This window comes from Ranitomeya variabilis, chromosome 7 (assembly GCF_051348905.1).
Source record: "Ranitomeya variabilis isolate aRanVar5 chromosome 7, aRanVar5.hap1, whole genome shotgun sequence".
In the NCBI taxonomy this organism is placed as follows: domain Eukaryota; kingdom Metazoa; phylum Chordata; class Amphibia; order Anura; family Dendrobatidae; genus Ranitomeya; species Ranitomeya variabilis.
Genome location: NC_135238.1, coordinates 5,268,418 through 5,291,837, shown reverse-complemented (window position 1 = coordinate 5,291,837; position 23,420 = coordinate 5,268,418). Strand labels below are relative to the sequence as shown.

The following is a 23,420-nucleotide window of genomic DNA, read 5'->3' as shown; positions in this document are numbered from 1 at the left end:
GAGAACTGTATACTCCAACAGGCTAATAATCAATTTACCTCACAGAACAACTCAATACAAGAACAAGCATAAATTGAATGTAGTGTTATAAAGAGGAGCCCCTAGAATGACACACTGAGTATAACTTACACACATCTAATATGCGATACACCTCTAAAGTAACGATTAAACACTCTGCAAAGGGATACCCGGGTATCTATGACTATGGTACCGTTAACCTAAGATGAGTCTTCTCTCAGGCAGGATTTCACACAGGCTGCAGCCAGTCCAAGTCTTCGGCGCCAATAAGTTACAGCACGCTTCTCCGTCTTGCCGGCCGATGCCGTGCCCAAACGCCGGGGACTTAGTTTAGTGGCCCAAAGAAGTTGTCTCTCCTCCTGTAGTTCCTAGAAATGCTCTTACAACAATCAGTCCGTCTTTATATCAGCAGTCTGTCCATAGTTGTTTCTCAACTCAATGCACCGGGACTCCACAGACTCTCAAATACGTACTGGGTTTTCAGTAAAGTCTCAGTCTTCCAAAATAAAGGTTAACTGTTTCCAGAAAAACATTAGCAACAAAAACAAGTCTCTCACAGTGTTGTTTCCTCTCGAAGCTTTTCTCCAACACACTGGCAGCAAATTCACACAGTCTCTTTCTATCACACTGCTGCTTCCTCCTCTCTTCCCGCCTTTTCTTCTCTGCCACCACTTCCTTATCTGACACTTTACACACCCGACATCAGACCCCACCCACCAGCACACATAGTCTCCGGGGGCCTGGCAGTGTCTGTCCTTTGCTGCAGCAGGCAAAAACCACAGGGACCTAGTGCCTTCTCAGTGGGACTACAGTTCACCCTCTTACAACGACCATTATGTTACTGTCTCCATCATCACCACCATCACTGACTTTACATATTGTCGATTGTCCAGACCGTCTTGGTCCAAATAGGTTGGTGATTTAAGTAGACCTCGCCCAAAAGAGGTGATTCCTGACAGGACTGGGGCCAGCGCCAAGTGTCCTTTTCCTCTGATGCTATTGATGTTAAGTCTCTATTGTTATATAAGGACAGTGGGAAAGCGTGCTCCATGACTGACGGTGATCACGGGGTGCGTCTCCTGGGGCCTAATCCTCAGGTCCTACTCCAGTCCAACATTTTGCACATAGTAGATACAAAGCTTCTTTCTATCCAGATGTAACATATGGGCCAAACCAGGTCTTTACTCATCTTGGAAAGGTTACACGGCTCCTGTCATATATTTTTCGCATCATAACTTGCCGCCATTATTACAATCTGCTCTCATATCCCAGTGAATCAGCGGTTCTTAGAATGGAGATTATGGATGTTTCTGCAGATTTTCTGTTTTACATCTCAGCAACGTGTGCAGCTAAAGTCCGACGTCAAATAAGTGACGTCATTTGTATCTTCAGATAAACTCTTATTGACAAGAATGTGATCTCTGCTATGAAGATCTGATGTCTCCGGGCTCAGAGAACGACCTTCAAGCTGCCGTCTTTCATCCTGACATGGGACGTGCACAGGGATCTCAGCTTTGTCACAGTTATCTGACAGATGAGAGAACCGATACACAGTCTCCTGGTCCAGCAGCCCAGTCAATACTCCATGACTGTCATAAAGGAGGCCTGCGACTCTCAACTGATGGCATTCATAGATCCTCTCTTGATTAGATGGGCTGATATAGGTCATCACAGTGTCATAGCGCACACAAGATGTTGCACCAGCCCTGGAAATCGCGAGAAGCTGAGGAGGGGGTGTACATAATAAAACACAAGTACAGTAATGTTAAACAACATAAGTCATTACTGGTCCGAGAGGAGCGAGGACCCTGCCTGCTGGGGCTCAGAGTCTACAAAGATTCTCTCCTCTCTCCTAGCAGATGTCATTAGGTATTTACTATCTGATATTGGTTCATTACTAAGGATGAAGAATTGATTCTAAATGCAATGAATATGTTTAATATTTTCCGAAATCCACAGTTTCTAGAGAATTATGGGATTTGAATTGCAAGTCGGCTGCCATTTTGATGGATCCATATGGGCCGTGGAGGAGTTAAAAAACAGCTAAATATCATACTCACCTTTCTCTGTCGGTCGTCCACTCACTCCCTGTTACTCCCCATAACTCAGCTGGGCTAGGATTTGCCTCCTTCCTTTATGGCCACCACAAGTTGCCGGCATGCCGATGTGACCTCCTCTTCCAGATCGAGACACTCCATTGTCTAAGCTGTAGGACAGTACTGTGTTCAGCTCCTATGTGTTTGATCTCCGTCAATATCCAGCTTCTTCTGTTGCTATTATCTCCTTAGACTTCTGACTTCTGTAACTAGCACCTGGAGCTCCACAAGACCAACTGGGTGACCTATCGTTTGCAGTAAGCATCATGGGCTGACATCTTTTCATCTTTCTGTGATGTCCACCAATCTTCAGACCTGCTGATTAACCCTTTGCTAGCTATTGGCAGGTGGTTAACACATCGTTTGCTGTGAATTCTTAGAGAATATTTATTATTTTATTAGTGCTGCTTCAGACCTGCCATTTCCCTCATCATATGCCCTCCAGTTTCTGTGTCTTAAAGCCTTACTTCTTAGTCTGCCATCCAGCATAGTCACTTGGTCTGATCCTACTGTTCCATGTGCCTCGCAGCCTGCTGTGCCATCGCCCTCGGTCCATGTCTCATTTGTGACTCCTCCTCACCAGGTGAGACTAACACTTCATAAAGCACCAGCTCGGGTTCCCGTTGTCTCTCCACCAGTGCCGACTTGACTTCAAAACAAGTTAAGAAAACTTGAAGGCAGGGACAGGTAATGGCCGATGCTTTTATTAGGGTACCTTCACACTAAAGGTACCTTCACACTAAGCGACGCTGCAGCGATACAGACAACGATGCCGATCGCTGCAGCGTCGCTGTTTAGTCGTTGTGTGGTCATTGGAGAGCTGTCACACAGACAGCTCTCCAGCGACCAACGATGCCGAAGTCCCCTGGTAACCAGGGTAAACATCGGATTACTAAGCGCAGGGCCACGCTTAGTAACCCGATGTTTACCCTGGTTACCATTGTAAAAGTAAAAAAAAAAACACATACTCACATTCCGGTGCCCGGCGTCCGCTTCCCTGCACTCCTCCTGCATCCTGTGTAAGTGCCGAACATCTCCGGCATCTCCCACAGAGCACAGCGGTGACGTCACCGCTCTGCTTTACTGCCGGCACTTACACAGGATGCAGGAGGAGTGCAGGGAAGCGGACGCCGGGCACCGGAATGTGAGTATGTGTTTTTTTTTTTACTTTTACAATGGTAACCAGGGTAAACATCGGGTTACTAAGCGCGGCCCTGCGCTTAGTAACCCGATGTTTACCCTGGTTACCAGTGAAGACATCGCTGGATCGGTGTCACACACACCGATCCAGCGATGTCAGCGGGAGATCCAGCGACGAAATAAAGTTCTGAACTTTCAGCAACGACCAGCGATCTCACAGCAGGATCCTGATCGCTGCTGCGTGTCAAACACAACGATATCGCTATCCAGGACGCTGCAACGTCACGGATCGCTAGCGATATCGTTGTAAAGTCGCTTAGTGTGAAGGTACCTTTAGGCTTTGGGTTAGGAAAGTGGAGGACCCAATATTTGACTTTTTTCCTGAAGACAACGGGGTGCATTCGATTCGTATTAAATAAATTTGATCCAAAGTCAATTTACCACCTGAATTTGAGCAAATCTGCTAAATTCAAAACTATGGCAGATCTGCTCAACTCTCTCCATTAGACTGGATGAGGAAAGGCGCAGCAGAGCCGAGTCTATTATTGCAGCATTCTAGATGGAGGTGATTCCTAGAGGAGAGGACAAAACCTTTCTTTGCATGTTAGGTAACCGCTTTGCCCACCAAACACCAGACACTTTGGAGAAGTGTTTGGTGGGAGAACAGCTTTTGTCTTACTTCGCTTATTCTTATGCTTTTTACACACGTATTATTATCTCATATAATAATAATAATAATAATAATAATAATAATTTTATTTATATAGCGCCAACATATTCCGCAGCGCTTTACAACTTATAGAGGGGACTTATACAGACAACAGACATTACAGCATAACAGAAATCACAGTTCAAAACAGATACCAGGAGGAATGAGGGCCCTGCTGCTCGCAAGCTTACAATCTATGAGGAAAAGGGGAGACACAAGAGGTGGATGGTAACAATTGCTTTAGTTATTTGGACCAGCCATAGTGTAAGGCTCGGGTGTTCATGTAAAGCTGCATGAACCAGTTAACAGCCTAAGTATGTAACAGTACAGACACAGAGGCTATTAACTGCATAAAGTGTATGAGAACATGATGGAGGAACGTGATTATGTTGTTGTTTTTTATTAATAGGCCACACAGGGATAAGGGGCTCCCCTGATTGATCAAGTCGGTTCCTGGAGTGTTTGACTGTTTTATCCCGAGATCTCAGGAACCTGTACAATAATCCAGTATCCAAGGACTATTTCTAAATTCTGTTTGACTGTAAGAATAATGTAAATGGACATTTATTAAAGGGAACACTTTTAATTTGAGATATTTATATATATATATATATATTTTTATATACCGGTATATGCAACCATTAGTGAGAGTTTAGGCCAACAAACAACTTACCGAAAAGGTTTTGTCTGTAAAATAAAATGAGAAAATAACAGTGATGAATCAGGGAAAGTTTCCTACAGCTTCTATGTTACATAAAATCCCTATAATCCACATGTAATACACCGGCACAATACACATAATACATATCATAGATATGATTGCAAATCTATAAGAAGTCTCATAATTAACCAAGAGCTTGCATTCTAATAAGTTAACTTTTCATAAAACCTATAGAGCTGATCCCCCTCCTTTGGAAATAGGTAATTAAGGAAAATCCTAACAGCTAGCAGATGTGATGCCAATCTTAGCTTGAATGCACACGAATGCGGAGAAGGGCAGATTTACGAAAAGTAGTGAAAAGAACACTAGCTAACAAGAAAACGTAAAATCCACAATACACAAGCATTATACATATAACACACAAGTAATCAGGTACGGACTGGGACTGAAGTTCAGCCCTGACATTTTAAAGAACACAGGCTCATTGTGTCCCCACCCAGGGCCCCAGATGGGGGTCTCTATTACTAATATTACCCTGCCTGGAGGAAATCAAGATTTCCAATATTTCTAATACCGCTATATAAGATTTAATACCGCAATAAGAATATTGTAATATAACAGGCAAATACCATCAAACCATAATCCTCTATTATCAGCATAATGCAGAGATAATACCTCCATACTGATTGTTAAAGAGGTTGTCCAGGCTTGGGGTTAAAGTCTATGTGACTTCAGACTTCTGAATCTTTACAGCACGCACTGTCAGGAGTCTCCGATGTTGATGTTGGGAGCGGCCATCATGTGACCACGATGATAGGATTTCCACACTTCGGCTTTGCTAAATTCACTTGTATTGAGCATGGCTGTGCACATCTAGACAGCACATGAGCACATGAATTCAAATTGCATACTTGTGGTTACATCACTGACCGCTGCCGACACTAGAGAAGCCTCAGGGCGTGCGATGGTAAAGAGATCTCCTTTATTGCCTTCAGACGTAATATCACTCCCCCTGGTGGAAGAATGACATCACTGCAACGACCAGGACTCTGGGGCGCTGCAATTGCACCTCCCTTGTCAGCAGGTTTGATGATGATTTCTTTGTTGGTTTTCGGAGACTGTATGGCCTTTCTCTCCTGGGCACTGATGTTGGATGTTTGTCTCCTGTTAGTATCTATGATGGTGGATTTTATCAATTGTCTGAAGGAGTCTATCTAGTTATCCAAATGAGGGTTGCGTCCCAGTGGAGGTGTCCAGTCTGACCTCTTTGTTGTTAGGATCCCTAGCCCAAAATCGTGTTTTTATCATATAACATAGTAAATCTTTTGGATTATTATATCCTCTGCAAAACTTTCAACCCCTTCCTTTCTTTCTTTTTTTTTTTTTTCTTGGTTCACTACGCTCTCACATCTCAGTACCCTACATTAGTGATTGTTCCGAATTTTCTGATAGGGTAATCACTTTTGGGACAGCCGTCTAGGAGTGGGGGCGCCATTGCGCAGGTCTAGGGTGCCAACCCCCACTGATAGGTAGGGTGAGTTCAAGGGACAGTATCTACCTTTATATATATTTTTTTTTTCTCCTCCCACTTTTGAGAACCACACATATACATTTTTCTCTCCCTTCCTGAATAGGGAATACTAGATCAGAAGGGATAGTCGACGGTGAGCGGGGGCGCCACTGCGCAGGTCTAGGGTGCCAACATCCGCTGGCAGGTAGGGTACTGACAAGTGATAGGCTATTAGGGATAGGCACCTCCCTAGGTTCTTTTTCTATTTTCAAGTGTCAATTATCTGGTGATGGTGTTGCATGCACTACGTTTTTAAAGTAATTGTTTAATAAAGAGATTTTTTTAGAATTTTTGGCAGTTTTCTGTGAAACTCAGATTAGGTACTGCACCTAGGGGAATTAGTTGCCAGAAAGGCTGCCTGCTTTGTACTGGCTATTGGGCTCACTGCAGCGAGGCGGGAACAATAATTATCAACGCCGCCGTCGCTACAAAGCCTCCCAAACGCACATAACAAAGTATGCTGCCACCAGCTCCGATTAACGGGTCCGGAGCCAAGCCAAATCAGTAGTGCAATTCACTTCAGAGGATGCACAGTTCGTAATAGAGCAGGTAGAGACAAGTTAGTAAAATTATATATTTTACTCCATAAAAGATAGGTAGTATTTACAAAAGTATTAAAACGATATTATAAAGAAGACGATCATATGTACATTGCACTTCAAAATAAAATAAGGATTAAAATAGAAGAGCACACTCACGTATTACTTAGATCATTCCAGGCTAACCATGCTGGTGGGAGGAGCCAGACATGACAATGCATTACAGAGGGTCTTTTTAAAGCAGCATCGCAGGCAAGAATGAAGGCTATGCTGAGTGCAGTAACTTATATTTCTGGGCTTGCAACATCATTAAAGGGGCTGGTTTACCTGCACCTCCCCTAGCTGCCCGGGTGCACATTTTGGTAAGAAAACTTATAATACTTATAAATGTTCTTGAGAACCTAGCAGAATAAAGGCACACACATCACTCATCTTATATTGAAATTAGCTTTCTAATGAGTCTAAACTCAGACTAGCTATTCCACTTTGTTTAGGAGAAATCCATTTCTTGGGTTCCTTGGGAGTTAGACTTTAGCAAGAGGCGCTGTAGCGAAGCTCTATCAAAGCACGTTTCAAATATGTAACTGTCATATTTCTATCACATACTGGCGTCACAGTACAGCTTCTGCAATATCTCCCCCACATACAGCAAGCACATGGATTTCAAACAAAGAGACTTGTACACACTCCTGGCTTAATTAACATTCCTACGGGAGGGGGGAAGGAAGGAGTGAGGAGAGAGTGTAGGGTTACAGGAGCCAGGGACAGATATCCCCTAGTGCAGGGGCTGCGAGGGGGGCCACATGCAGGGTGTGTGATAACAAGGGAAAATCATACGCCATTTTATACATTATCATGACACCAACAGATAAAATAACAGAATCTCACCCTGGAGGCCAACAGTCACGGAGTCTGTGGTCGATGTCTTTGCGGATTCATCATTTCCATTTCTTTCAGTATTCTTTCTATTTCCAAACAGGAACCAGGTTTTTTTATTTTCAAGTACTTTATGTAAAAAAAGATGTAAGAGTTCAATATATTCTATATACAGGAGCTTCTCACAAAATTAGAATATCATCAAAAAGTGAATTTATTTCAATTCTCCAATACAAAAAGTGAATCTCATATATTCTATAGAGTCATTACACACAGAGTGATCTATTTCACGTGTTTATTTCTGTTAATGTTGATGATTATGGCTTACAACCTATGAAATGCCAACAGTCATTATCTCAGTATATTAGAATACTTTTAACACCAGCTTGCAAAAAATGATTGTAAAATCTGAAATGTTCCTACTGAAATGTATGTTCAGTAAATGCACTCAATACTTGATCAGACTCCTTGTGCATCAATTACTGCATCAATGCGGAGTGGCATGGAGGTGATCAGTCTGTGGCGCTGCTGAGGTGCTGAGGAGTTATGGAAGCCCAGGTTGCTTTGATAGCAACCTTCAGCTCGTCTGCATTGTTGGGTCTGGTGTCTCATCTTCCTCTTGACAATACTCCATAGATTCTCTATGGGGTTAAGGTCAGGCGAGTTTGCTGCCAATCAAGCCCAGTGATACTGTTGTTTTTACCCCAGGTATTGGTACTTTTGGCAGTGTGGACAGGGGCCAAGTCCTGCTGGAGAATGACATTTCCATCTCCAAAAAGCTTGTTGGCAGAGGGAAGCATGAAGTGCTCTAAAATGTCCTGGTAGACGGCTGCGCTGACTTTGGTCTTGATAAAACTCAGTGGACCTACACCAGCAGATGACATGGCTCCCCAAACCATCACTGATTGTGGAGACTTCACACTAGACCTCCAGCAGATTGGATTGTGGCCTCTCCACTCTTCCTCCAGACTCTGGGACCTGGATTTCCAAATGAAATGCAGAATTTACTTTCATCTGAAAACAACACCTTGGACCCCTGACAACAGTCCAGTTCTTTGTCTCCTTGGCCCAGGTAAGACGCTTCTGGCGTTGTCTTTTGGTCATGAGTGGCCGACACAAGGAATGTGACACTTGTAGCCCATGTCCTGGATACGTTTGTGTGTGGTGAAGCAATGACCCCAGCAGCAGTCCACTCCTTGTGAATCTTCCCCACATTACTGAATGTCCTTTTCTTAACAATCCTTTCCAGACTGCGGTTATCCCGGTTGCTTATGCACCTTTTCCTACCACACTTTTTCCTTCCACTCCACTCTCCATTAATATGCTTGGATACAGCCCACTGAACAGCCGACTTCTTTAGCAATGACCTTTTGTGGCTTATCCTCCTTGTGGTGTGTGTCACTGTGTGTTGAGCGTCATTGAAAACTACAACTTGTCCTGCAAGAAAACAGGCCTCATCTGTCTATGTTATGTCTTTGTGAAAAAGGGGAGAAGACAATGAAACCCGAAAAAAAAAGTCAGCCAGTGCGGAAAGGGTTAACTACCCAAGTAGTCTAAAAGTCCAAGCATATCCTTGGAATAAACAGCGGAGCCACAAGGATGGCAGCAGATCTGTCCTTTCCTCCACAGGGTGACATTAACTCCTACAAATACAGACATCCTATAACAATGAAACTGGGAAGATAAAAAGTGACTGCAAAAATCAAAATGGCAGAAAGTAAAACTGTCGCCTGTAAGAGGGTTAAACCCAATTGTGACGGTTCACACCGTGCTGCCCACACTATGTCACGGATACCAGCAGTATGTCAAGGATCCCGGGGAGGATCTCTTTATCGTCCCCACTACTCACAGCAATTTGTCACGAACTGGGGTTGTTTGATTGCACCTGGTTCCTTCTGAACGGGATTTATCTATATCCCACTTCCCAGTTCCGGTTTGGAACCTGCAGCTCTCTGGTGCCCCCCTTACCCTCAGGTCAGATTAGGTACGGCACCTAGGGGAATTAGTCGCCAGAAAGGCAGCCTGCTGTGTACTGGCTATTGGGCTCACTGCAGTAAGGGCAATTTAACTACTCCCACTCAGGCGGCAACAATAATTATCAACGCCGCTGTCACTAGAAAGACTCTCAAACGCGCAGAACAAAGTATGCTGCCACCAGCTCCAATTAACGTGTCCAGAGCCAACCCAAATCAGTAGCGCAATTCACTTCAGAGGACGCACAGTTCGTAATAAAGGAGGTAGAGACAAGCTAGTAAAATTATATATTTTACTCCACAAAAGATAGGCAGTATTTACAAAAGTATTAAAAAAATATTATAAAGAAGACGATCATATGTACATTGCAATTACAAATAAAATAAGGGGATGGGGTTAGAACAATTAATAATTTAAGAAAGAATAGAGGTACAGACAGATACATAAAGTGCATGTATACTAATGCCAGAAGCCTCGCCAACAACATGAAGGAATTAGAATTAATGGTGTTGGAGCATAATTATGACATGGGGATATCTGAGACGTGGCTGGATGAGAGCCATGACTGGGCTGTTAACTTGCAGGGCTATAGCCTGTTCAGAAATGACCGTACAGATAAGCGAGGGGGAGGGGTGTGTCTATATGTAAAATCGTCCTTAAAACCCATCCTGCGTGATAATATAGGTGAATCTAATGAAAATATAGTGTCCCTGTGGGTGGAGATAAAGGGAGGGGGAAAAAATAATAAATTACTGATAGGGGTTTGTTATGAGTTCCCAAGAATAATGGAAGCAATAGAGAATATCCTCGTAAAGCAAATAGATGAAGCTGCGACTCAAGGAGAAGTCATTATTATGGGGGACTTCAACTACCCTGAAATAGATTGGGGAACAGAAACCTGCAGTTCCAGCAAAGGTAATCGGTTTTTGACAACTATGAGAGACAATTACCTTTCACAACTGGTTCAGGACCCAACAAGGAGGGGGGCACTGCTAGACCTAATATTAACCAACAGGCCAGACCGCATATCAAATATAAGGGTTGGGGGTCACTTGGGGAATAGTGATCACAAAAAAATACGTTTTCATGTCTCCTTTAATAAGATGTGTAGTAGAGGGGTGACAAGGACACTAAACTTCAGGAGGGCAAATTTCCAACGGATGAGAGATGGTGCAATTAACTGGGACGATATCCTGAGACACAAAAATACACAAAGAAAATGGGAGACGTTTATTAGCATCCTGGATAGGACCTGTGCACAGTATATACCGTATGGGAATAAACATACTAGAAATAGGAGGAAACCAATATGGCTAAATAGAGCTGTAAGGGGCGCAATAAGGGACAAAAAGAAAGCATTTAGAGAATTAAAGGAAGTAGGTAGTGAGGAGGCATTAAATAAATATAGAAAATTACATCAATTCTGTAAAAAGCAAATCAAGGCAGCAAAGATTGAGACAGAGAGACTCATTGCCAGAGAGAGCAAAAATAATCCCAAAATATTCTTTAATTACATAAATAGTAAGAAACTAAAAAATGAGAGTGTTGGCCCCTTAAAAATAGTCTGGGTGAAATGGTGGATGAGGATGAGGAAAAAGCCAATATGCTAAATGACTTTTTTTCATCAGTATTTACAAAAGAAAATCCCATGGCAGCCAATATGACTAGTGATAAAAATTCCCAATTAAATGTCACCTGCTTAACCCAGCAGGAAGTACGGCGGCGTCTAAAAATCACTAAAATGGACAAATCTCCGGGCCCGGACGGGATCCACCCCCGAGTACTGCAGGAACTAAGTACAGTCATTAATAGACCATTATTTTTAATCTTTAAAGATTCCATAATAACAGGGTCTGTACCACAGGACTAGCGTATAGCAAATGTGGTGCCAATATTCAAAAAGGGGACAAAAACTAAACTCGGAAATTATAGGCCAGTAAGCTTCACCTCTACTGTGGGTAAAATCCTGGAGGGCATTCTAAGGGATGCTAAACTGGGGTATCTGAAGAGGAATAACCTCATGACCCAGTATCAGCACGGGTTTACTAGAGACCGGTCCTGTCAGACTAATGTGATCAATTTCTATGAGGAGGTAAGTTCCGGACTGGACCAAGGGAACCCAGTGGACGTAGTGTATATGGACTTTTCAAAAGCTTTTGATACGGTGCCACACAAAAGGTTGTTACATAAAATGAGAATAATGGGGATAGGGTAAAATATGTGCAAGTGGGTTGAGAGCTGGCTCAGGGATAGGAAACAAAAGGTGGTTATTAATGGAGCACACTCGGACTGGGTCGCGGTTAGCAGTGGGGTACCACAGGGGTCAGTATTGGGCCCTCTTCTTTTTAACATATTTATTAATGACCTTGTAGGAGGCATTCAGAGTAGAATTTGACACTAAACTCTGCAGGGTAATGAATACAGGGGAGGACAATTTTATATTACAGGATGATTTATGTAAACTAGAAGCTTGGGCTGATAAATGGCAAATGAGCTTTAATGGGGATAAATATAAGGTCATGCACTTGGGTAGAAGTAATGAGATGTATAACTATGTGCTTAATTCTAAAACTCTGGGCAAAACCGTCAATGAAAAAGACCTGAGTGTATGGGTGGATGACAAACTCATATTCAGTGGCCAGTGTCAGGCAGCTGCTACAAAGGCAAATAAAATAATGGGATGCATTAAAAGAGGCATAGATGCTCATGAGGAGAACATCATTTTACCTCTATACAAGTCACTAGTTCGACCGCACTTAGAATACTGTGCACAGTTCTGGTCTCTGGTGTATAAGAAAGACATAGCTGAACTGGAGCGGGTGCAGAGAAGAGCGACCAAGGTTATTAGAGGACTGGGGGGTCTGCAATACCAAGATAGGTTATTACACTTGGGGCTATTTAGTTTGGAAAAACGAAGACTAAGGGGTAGTATTGAGCATTTTGATACTGCAAATATCTGGTATCGGCCGATATTTGCTGTATTGGAATTCCGATACCGAGTTCTGATATTTTTGTGATATCTGAAATCGGAATCGGAAGTTCCTGTAAGCTCCCAGTCATCTTCGGCGTGTGCGGTGCGTATGGTTCCCAGGGTCTGGAGGAGAGGAGACTCTCCTTCAGGCCCTGGGATCCATATACATGTAAAAAATAAAGAATAAAAATAAAAAATATGGATATACTCACCCTCCGACGGCCCCTGGACCTCAGCGATGCAACCGGCAGCCTCCGTTCCTAAGAATGCAGCGAGTGAAGGACCTGCGATGACGTCGCGGTCACATGAGCGGTCACGTGAGCGGTCTCGCGACCAATCACAAGACCGCGACGTCATCGCAGGTCCTACACTCACTGCATTCTTAGGAACGGAGGCTGCCGGTTGCATCGCTGAGAGCCGGGGGCCGTCCGAGGTGAGTATATCCATATTTTTTATTTTTATTCTTTATTTTTTACATGAATATGGATCCCAGGGCCTGAAGGAGAGTTTCCTCTCATTCAGACCCTGGGAACCATCCACGATACCTTCCGATATTTGAGTCCCATTGACTTGTATTGGTATCGGGTATCGGTATCGGCGATATCCGATATTTTTCGGATATCGGCCGATCCAATCCTATACCGATACTTTTGAATATCGGAAGGTATCGCTCAACACTACTAAGGGGTGATCTTATGTTAATGTATAAATATATGAGGGGACAGTACAAAGACCTTTCTGATGATCTTTTTAATCATAGACCTGAGACAGGGACAAGGGGGCATCCTCTACATCTGGAGGAAAGAAGGTTTAAGCATAATAACAGACGCGGATTCTTTACTGTAAGAGCAGTGAGACTATGGAACTCTCTGCCGCATGATGTTGTAATGAGTGATTCATTACTTACATTTAACCCCTTAAGCCCCGAGGGTGGTTTGCACGTTAATGACCGGGCCAATTTTTACAATTCAGACCACTGTCCCTTTATGAGGTTATAACTCTGGAACGCTTCAACGGATCTTGGCGATTCTGACACTGTTTTCTCGTGACATATTGTACTTCATGATAGTGGTAAAATTTCTTCGATATTACTTGCGTTTATTTGTGAAAAAAAGGGAAATTTGGCGAAAATTTTGAAAATTTCGCAATTTTCCAACTTTTAATTTTTATGCCCTTAAATCACAGACATATTTACTTAATAAGTAACATTTCCCACATGTCTATCAGCACACTTTTGGAACCAATTTTTTTTGTGACGGAGTTATAAGGGTTAAAAGTTGACCAGAAATTTCTCATTTTTACAACACCATTTTTTTTTAGGGACCACATCTCATTTGAAGTCATTTTGAGGGGTATATATGACAGAAAATACCCAAATGTGACACCATTCTAAAAACTGCACCCCTCAAGGTGCTCAAAACCACACTCAAGAAATTTATTAACCCTTCAGGTGTTTCACAGGAATTTTTGGAATGTTTAAATAAAAATTAATATTTAACTTTTTTTCACACAAAATTTATTTCAGCTCCAATTTGTTTTATTTTACCAAGGGTAACAGGAGAAAATGGACCCCAAAAGTTGTTGTACAATTTGTCCTGAGTACGCTGATACCCCATATGTGGGTGTAAACCACTGTTTGGGCGCATGGCAGAGCTCAGAAGGAAAGGAGCGCCATTTGACTTTTCAATGCAAAATTGACTGGAATTTACATGGGACGCCATGTTGCGTTTGGAGAGCCCCTGATGTGCCTAAACATTGAAACCCCCCACAAGTGACACCATTTTGGAAAGTAGACCCCCTAAGGAACTTATCTAGATGTGTGGTGAGCACTTTGACCCAACAAGTGCTTCACAGAAGTTTATAATGCAGAGCCGTAAAAATAAAAAATCATATTTTTTCACAAAAATGATCTTTTTGCCCCCATTTTTTTATTTTCCCAAGGGTAAGAGAAGAAATTAGACCACAAAAGTTGTTGTGCAATTTGTCCTGAGTACGACGATACCCCATATGTGGGTGTAAACCATTGTTTGGGCGCAGGGCAGAGCTCGGAAGGGAAGGAGCGCTATTTTACTTTTCAATGCAAGATTGACTGGAATTAAGATGGGACGCCATGTTGCGTTTGGAGAGCCCCTGATGTGCCTAAACATTGAAACCCCCCACAAGTGACACCATTTTGGAAAGTAGACCCCTTAAGGAACTTATCTAGATGTGTGTTGAGCACTTTGACCCAACAAGTGCTTCACAGAAGTTTATAATGCAGAGCCGTAAAAATAAAAAATCATATTTTTTCACAAAAATGATCTTTTCACCCCCATTTTTTTATTTTCCCAAGGGTAAGAAAATAAATTAGACCACAAAAGTTGTTGTGCAATTTATCCTGAGTACGACAATACCCCATATGTGGGGGTAAACCACTGTTTGGGCGCATAGCAGAGCTCGGAAGGGAAGGAGCGCTATTTTACTTTTCAATGCAAAATTGACTGGAATTGAGATGGGACGCCATGTTGCGTTTGGAGAGCCCCTGATGTGCCTAAACATTAAAACCCCCCCACAAGTGACACCATTTTGGAAAGTAGACCCCCTAAGGAACTTATCTAGATGTGTTGTGAGAACTTTGAACCCCCAAGTGTTTCACTACAGTTTATAACGTAGAGCCGTGAAAATAAAAAGTCCTCTTTTTTTTCACAGAGATGATTTTTTAGCCCCCAGCTTTGTATTTTTACAAGGGTAACATAATAAATTGGTCCTCAAAAGTTGTTGTCCAATTTGTCTTGAGTACGCTGATACCCCATATGTGGGGGGGAACCACTGTTTGGGCGCATGGCAGAGCTCGGAAGGGAAGGAGCGCCATTTGGAATGCAGACTTAAATGGATTGGTCTGCAGGCGTCATGTTGCAGTTGCAGAGCCCCTGATGTACCCAAACAGTAGAAACCCCCCACAAGTGACCCCAAATTGGAAACTAGACCTCCCAAGGAACTTATCTAGATGTGCTGTGAGAACTTTGAACCCCCAAGTGTTTCACTACAGTTTATAATGCAGAGCCGTGAAAATAAAAATTCCTCTTTTTTTTCACAGAGATGATTTTTTAGCCCCCAGCTTTGTATTTTTACAAGGGTAACATAATAAATTGGACCCCAAATGTTGTTGTCCAATTTGTCCTGAGTACGCTGATACCCCATATGTGGGGGGAACCACTGTTTGGGCGCATGGCAGAGCTCGGAAGGGAAGGAGCGCCATTTGGAATGCAGACTTAAATGGATTGGTCTGCAGGCGTCACGTTGCGTTTGCAGAGCCCCTGATGTACCCAAACAGTAGAAACCCCCCACAAGTGACCCCAAATTGGAAACAAGACCTCCCAAGGAACTTATCTAGATGTGTTGTGAGAACTTTGAACCCCCAAGTGTTTCACTACAGTTTATAACGCAGAGCCGTGAAAATAAAACATCTTTTTTTTCCACAAAAATTATTTTTTAGCCCCCAGTTTTGTATTTTCCCAAGGGTAACAGGAGAAATTGAATGCCAAAAGATGTTGTCCAATTTGTCCTGAGTACGCTGATACCCCATATGTTGGGGTAAACCCCTGTTTGGGTACACGAGAGAGCTCTGAAGGGAAGGAGCACTGTTTTACTTTTTCAACGCAGAATTGTCTGGAATTGAGATCGGATGCCATGTCCCATTTGGAGAGCCCCTGATGTGCCTAAACAGTGCAAACCCCCCAATTATAACTGAAACCCTAATCCAAACACACCCCTTACCCTAATCCCAATGGTAACCGTAACCACACCCCTAACCCTGACACACCCTTAACCCTAATCCCAACCCTATTCCCAACCGTAAATGTAATCCAAACCCTAACCCTAACTTTAGCCCCAACCCTAACTGTAGCCCCAACCCTAGCCCTAACCCTAGCCCTAACCCTAGCTCTAACCCTAGCAATAACCCTAACCCTAGCCCTAACCCTAGCAATAACCCTAGCCCTAACTGTAGCCCTAACCCTAACCCTAGCAATAGCCCTAGCAATAACCCTAGCCCTAATCCTAGCCCTAACCCTAGCCCTAACCCTAGCCCTAACCCTAACCCTAGCCCTAACCCTAACGGGAAAATGGAAATAAATACTTTTTTTTATTTTTTTATTTTTCCCTAACTAAGGGGGTGATGAAGGGGGGGTTTGATTTACTTTTATAGCGGGTTATTTAGCGGATTTTTATGATTGACAGCCGTCACACACTGAAAGACGCTTTTTATTGCAAAAAATATTTTTTGCGTTACCACATTTTGAGAGCTATAATTTTTCCATATTTGAGTCCACAGAGTCATGTGAGGTCTTGTTTTTTGCGGGACGAGTTGATGTTTTTATTGGTAACATTTTCGGGCACATGACACTTTTTGATCACTTTTTATTCCGATTTTTGTGAGGCAGAATGATCAGAAACCAGCTATTCATGAATTTCTTTTGGGGGAGGCGTTTATACCGTTCCGCGTTTGGTAAAATTGATAAAGCAGTTTTATTTGTCGGGTCACTACAATTACAGCGATATCTCATTTATATCATTTTTTTATGTTTTGGCACTTTTATACGATAAAAGCTATTTTATAGAAAAAAATAATTATTTTGGTATCACTTTATTCTCAGGACTATAACTTTTTTATTTTTTTGCTGATGATGCTGTATCGTGGCTCGTTGTTTGCGGGACAAGATGACGCTTTCAGCGGTACCATGGTTATTTATATCTGTCTTTTTGATCGCGTGTTATTCCACTTTTTGTTCGGCAGTATGGTAATAAAGCGTTGTTTTTTGCCTCGTTTTTTTTTTTTTCCTCACGGTGTTTACTGAAGGGGTTAACTAGTGATATAGTTTTATAGGTTGGGTCGTTACGGACGCGGCTATACTACATATGTGTACTTTTATTGTTTTGTTTTTTTATTTAGATAAAGAAATGTATTTATGGGAATAATATTTTTTTTTTCTTTATTTAGGAATTTATTTTTTATTTATTTTTTTACACATGTGGAAAATTTTTTTTTTTTTACATTTTTACTTTGTCCCTGGGGGGGACATCACAGATCGTTGATCTGAAAGTGTGCATAGCACTCTGTCAGATCTGCGATCTGCTGTACAGGGCTGCAGGCTTACCAGCGCATGCTCTGAGCAGGCACTCGGTAAGCCACCTCCCTCCCTGCAGGACCCGGATGCCGCGGCCATCTTGGATCCGGGACCTGCGGTGAGGAGGGAGGTAGAAGACCCTCGGAGCAACGCGGTCACATCGCGTTGCTGCGGGGGTCTCAGGGAAGCCCGCAGGGAGCCCCCTCCCTGCGCGATGCTTCCTTATACCGCCGGTACACCGCGATCATGTTTGATCGCGGTGTGCCGGGGGTTAATGTGCCGGGGGCGGTCCGTGACCACTCCTGGCACATAGTCCCGGATGTCAGCTGCGATATGCAGCTGACACCCGGCCGCGATCGGCCGCGCTCCCCCCGTGAGCGCGGCCGATCGCGTATGACGTACTATCCCGTCGGTGGGAATTAAGGCCCACCCCACCTCGACGGGATAATACGTCATATGGGATTAAGGGGTTAAGAGGGGACTGGATACCTTTCTGGAAAAGTATAATGTTACAGGGTATATACACTAGATTCCTTGATAGGGCGTTGATCCAGGGAACTAGTCTGATTGCCGTATGTGGAGTCGGGAAGGAATTTTTTTCCCCAATGTGGAGCTTAGGCTACGTTCACATTTGCGGCCAGCGCCGCAGCGTCGGGCGCCGCAGCGGCGCCGCATGCGTCATGCGCCCCTATATTTAACATGGGGGCGCATGGACATGCGGCGCACTTGCGTTTTGCGCCGCATGCGTCGCTGCGGCGCCCGCGTCGGGGCGCAGAGGACGCAGCAAGTTGCATTTTTGCTGCGTCCAAATTCAATGAAAAAAACGACGCATGCGGCGCAAAACGCAGCGTTGTGCATGCGTTTTGCTGCGTTTTTGTTTGCGTTGTGCGCTGCGGCGCCGACGCTGCGGCGCACAACGCAAATGTGAACGTAGCCTTACTCTTTGCCACATGAGGTTTTTTTTGCCTTCCTCTGGATCAACATATTAGGGCATGTTAGGTTAGGCTATGGGTTGAACTAGATGGACTTAAAGTCTTCCTTCAACCTTAAAAACTATGTTACTATGTAAAATAGAAGAGCACACTCACGAATTACTTAGATCATTCCAGGCTAACCATGCTGGTGGGGGGAGCCAGACATCACAATGCATTACAGAGGGTCTTTTTAAAGCAGCATCGCAGGCAAGAATGAAGGCTATGCTGAGTGCAGTAACTTATACTTCTGGGCTTGTGATATCACTAAAGGGGCAGGTTTACCTGCACCTCCCCTAGCTGCCCGGGTGCACATTTTGGTAAGAAAAGTTATAATACTCATAAATGTGCTTGAGAGCCTAGCAGAATAACGGCACACACATCACTCATCTTATATTGAAATTAGCTTTCTAATGAGTCTAAACTCAGACTAGCTATTCCACTTTGTTAAGGAGAAATCCATTTCTCGGGTTCCTTGGGAGTTAGACTTTAGCAAGAGGCGCTGTAGCGAAGCTCTATGAAAGCACATTTCAAATATGTAACTGTCATATTTCTATCACATACTGGCGTCACAGTACAGCTTCTGTAATATCTCCCCCACATACAGCAAGCACATGGATTTCAAACAAAGAGACTTGTACACACTCCTGGCTTAATTAACATTCCTACGGGAGGGGGGAAGGAAGGAGTGAGGAGAGAGTGTAGGGTTACAGGAGCCAGGGACAGATATCCCCTAGTGCAGGGGCTGCGAGGGGGGCCACATGCAAGGTGTGTGATAACAAGGGAAAATCATACGCCATTTTATACATTATCATGACACCAACAGATAAAATAACAGAATCTCACCCTGGAGGCCGACAGTCACGGAGTCTGTGGTCGATGTCTTTGCGGATTCATCATTTCTAATTCTTTCAAGATTCTCTCTATTTCCAAACGGGAACCAGGTTTTTTTATTTTCACCTACTTTATATAAAAAAAGATGTAAGAGTTCAATATATTCTATATACAGGAGCTTCTCACAAAATTAGAATATCATCAAAAAGTGAATTTATTTCAATTCTTCAATACAAAAAGAGAATCTCATATATTCTATAGAGTCATTACACACAGAGTGATCTATTTCACGTGTTTATTTCTGTTAATGTTGATGATTATGGCTTACAGCTAATGAAAACCCAACAGTCATTATCTCAGTAAATTAGAATAATTAACAAAAAAACCCCTGTAAAGGCTCCTAAGTGTTTATAAAGGTCCTTAGTCTGTTTCAGTAGCTCCACAATCATGGGGAAGACTGCTGACCTGACAGATGTCCAGAAGGCACATGTAACAAAGCAACAACAGACAGCACTCAAATGACCAGGATGCACGCTCCAAAGTCCATGGATCCAACTGGACCAATACTCACAAATGTAGAAAAGGAAGCAGCATCCACTCCAGGTGAAGGATATATAAAAAAAAAGTCTTTATTCTGCCATCACATCATACAACGTTTCGGCCATACATGGCCATACTTGACAAAGGCCATGTATGGCAGAAACGTTGTATGATGTGATGGCAGAATAAAGACTTTTTTTTATATATCCTTCACCTGGAATGGATGCTGCCTCCTTTTCTACAGATGTCCAGAAGGCGTCATTGACACACTCCACAAGGATGGGAAGCCACAGAAGGTCACTGGTAAAGAAGCCGGCTGTTCACACAGTGCTGTATCCAAGAATATTAATGGAAAGTGGAGTGGAAGGAAAAAGTGTGGTAGAAAAAGGTGCACAAGCAACCGGGATAACCGCAGCCTGGAAAGGATTGTTAAAAAAAAGGCCATTCAATAATGTGGGGGAGATTCACAAGGAGTGGACTGCTGCTGGAGTCATTGCTTTCATTGCTTCAAGAGCCACCACACACAGACGTCTCCAGGACATGGGCTACAAGTGTCACATTCCTTGTGTCAGTCCACTCATGACCAATAGACAACGCCAGAAGCTTCTTACCTGGGCCAAGGAGAACAAGAACCGGACTGTTGTCAGTGGTCCAAGGTGTTGTTTTCAGATGAAAGTAAATTTTGCATTTCATTTGGAAATCCAGGTCCCAGAGTCTGGAGGAAGAGTGGAGAGGCCACAATCCAAGCTGCTGGAGGTCTGGTGTGAAGTCTCCACAGTCAGTGATGGTTTGTGGAGCCATGTCATCTGCTGGTGTAGGGCCACTGTGTTGTATCAAGACCAAAGGCAGCGCAGCCGTCTACCAGGACATTTTAGAGCACTTCATGCTTCCCTCTGCTGACAAGCTTTTTGGAGATGGAAATGTCATTCTCCAGCAGGACTTGGCCCCTGTCCACACTGCCAAAAGTACCAATACCTGGGGTAAAAACAACAGTATCACTGGGCTTGATTGACAGCAAACTCTCCTGACCTTAACCCCATAGAGAATCTATGGATTATTGTCAAGAGGAAGATGAGACACCAGACCCAACAATGCAGACGAGCTGAAGGCTGCTATCAAAGCAACCTGGGCTTCCATAATCCCTCAGCAGCGCCACAGGCTGATCGCCTCTATGCCACGCCGCATTGATGCAGTAATTGATGCACAATGAGCCCGACCAAGTACTGAGGGCATTTACTGACCAGACATTTCAGTAGGGCGACATTTCAGATTTTACAATCATTTTTCAAGCTGGTGTTATAAAGTATTCTAATTTACTGAGATAATGACTGTTGGGTTCTCATTGGTTGTAAGCGATAATCATCATCATCACCTGTAATTGTGACAAATGATTAGTGCAACATTGTAAATGGTCTGAAGTACCAAGTAATTCTCATTGTCAGATTCATGCTCCATATAACTCTGAGTACAGATAATGTAGTGGATGTCACCTGCAGCCCCATGTAACACCACAAACAACACAGTCATAGCTGTGGTCACTTTACTGCTATTCACAGACGCCGTAGACATCGGGGAACATGGATGACTGTGGAGCTTTGCGGTAACATTTTTACAAATAAATAGGAGAAAGAGTGACAGTCTCTTGTGTTTAGTTCTGTCTTTTTATATTTTTCAGGTTTCTATTCCTGGACTACATCAGATTTGGTGGATTACTGCGGACCTGCACAGGATTTGTTTTTATTTTTTTCAATAAATTGGTGAATGAAGGACAATGTGGGGGAGTCTTTATTAAAATAATTTTTTTCTGTGTGTGTGTATTCTTATTTTTTATTACCAGGTTAGTTAGGCTGCCGTCACGCGCTCAGTATTTTGTCAGTATTTTACATCAGTATCTGTAGCCAAAACCAGGAGTGGGTGATAAATGCAGAAGTGGTGCATATGTTTCTGTTATACTTTTCCTCTATTTGTTCCACTCCTGGTTTTGGCTACAAATACTGATGTAAAATACTGACCAAATACTGAGCGTGTGACGGCAGCCTAATGGGGGGTGTGCTAGACCCCTCTCCATTACTAACCCCAGGGCTTGATGTCTGATAGACCTCTCTCCATTACTAACCCCAGGGCTTGATGTCTGATAGACCTCTCTCCATTACTAACCCCAGGGCTTGATGTCTGATAGACCCCTCTCCATTACTAACCCCAGAGCTTGATGTCTGATAGACCTCTCTCCATTACTAACCCCAGGGCTTGATGTCTGATAGACCCCTCTCCATTACTAACCCCAGGGCTTGATGTCTGATAGACCTCTCTCCATTACTAACCCCAGGGCTTGATGTCTGATAGACCCTCTCCATTACTAACCCCAGGGCTTGATGTTTGATAGACCCCTCTCCATTACTAACCCCAGGGCCTGATGTCTGATAGACCCCTCTCCATTACTAACCCCAGGGCTTGATGTCTGATAGACCCCTCTCCATTACTGACTCCAGGGCTTGATGTCTGATAGACCCCTCTCCATTACTGACGCCAGGGTTGATGTCTGATAGACCCCTCTCCATTACTAACCCCGGGGCTTAATATCTGATAGACTCCTCTCCATTACTAACCCCAGGGCTTGATGTCTGATAGACCCCTCTCCATTACTGACCCCAGAGATTGATGTCTGATAGACTCCTCTCCATTACTAACCCCAGGGCTTGATGTCTGATAGACCCCTCTCCATTACTGACTCCAGGGCTTGATGTCTGATAGACCCCTCTCCATTACTAACCCCGGGGCTTAATATCTGATAGACTCCTCTCCATTACTAACCCCAGGGCTTGATGTCTGATAGACCCCTCTCCATTACTGACCCCAGAGATTGATGTCTGATAGACTCCTCTCCATTACTAACCCCAGGGCTTGATGTCTGATAGACCCCTCTCCATTACTGACTCCAGGGCTTGATGTCTGATAGACCCCTCTCCATTACTGACCCCAGGGCTTGATGTCTGATAGACTCCTCTCCATTACTAACCCCGGGGCTTAATATCTGATAGACTCCTCTCCATTACTAACCTCAGGACTTGATGTCTGATAGACCCCTCTCCATTACTGACGCTAGGGTTGATGTCTGATAGACCCCTCTCCATTACTAACCCCAGGGCTTGATGTCTGATAGACCCCTCTCCATTACTGACCCCAGGGCTTGATGTCTGATAGACTCCTCTCCATTACTAACCCCAGGGCCTGATGTTTGATAGACCCCTCTCCATTACTAACCCCAGGGCCTGATGTTTGATAGATCCCTCTCCATTACTGACCCCAGGTCTTGATGTCTGATAGACTCCTCTCCATTACTAACACCAGAGCTTGATGTCTGATAGACCCCTCTCCATTACTAACCCCAGGGCTTGATGTTTGCTAGACCCCTCTCC

The 23,420-nt window shown here is 43.6% G+C and overlaps 1 protein-coding gene across 1 annotated transcript in view; it reads right to left on the bottom strand.

The window, feature by feature from the left end:
• The window catches only part of LOC143785066 (uncharacterized), a 166,340-nt gene that overhangs the window by 10,689 nt on the left and 132,231 nt on the right, over positions 1–23,420 (bottom strand). Inside the window, exons 8-10 of the mRNA XM_077273735.1 lie at positions 19,477–19,593; positions 7,622–7,738; positions 4,637–4,650 (exon numbers count right to left, since the gene is read on the bottom strand). Coding sequence (XP_077129850.1) covers positions 4,637–4,650; positions 7,622–7,738; positions 19,477–19,593 — 248 coding nt within the window. The remainder of the gene's footprint in view (positions 1–4,636; positions 4,651–7,621; positions 7,739–19,476; positions 19,594–23,420) is intronic.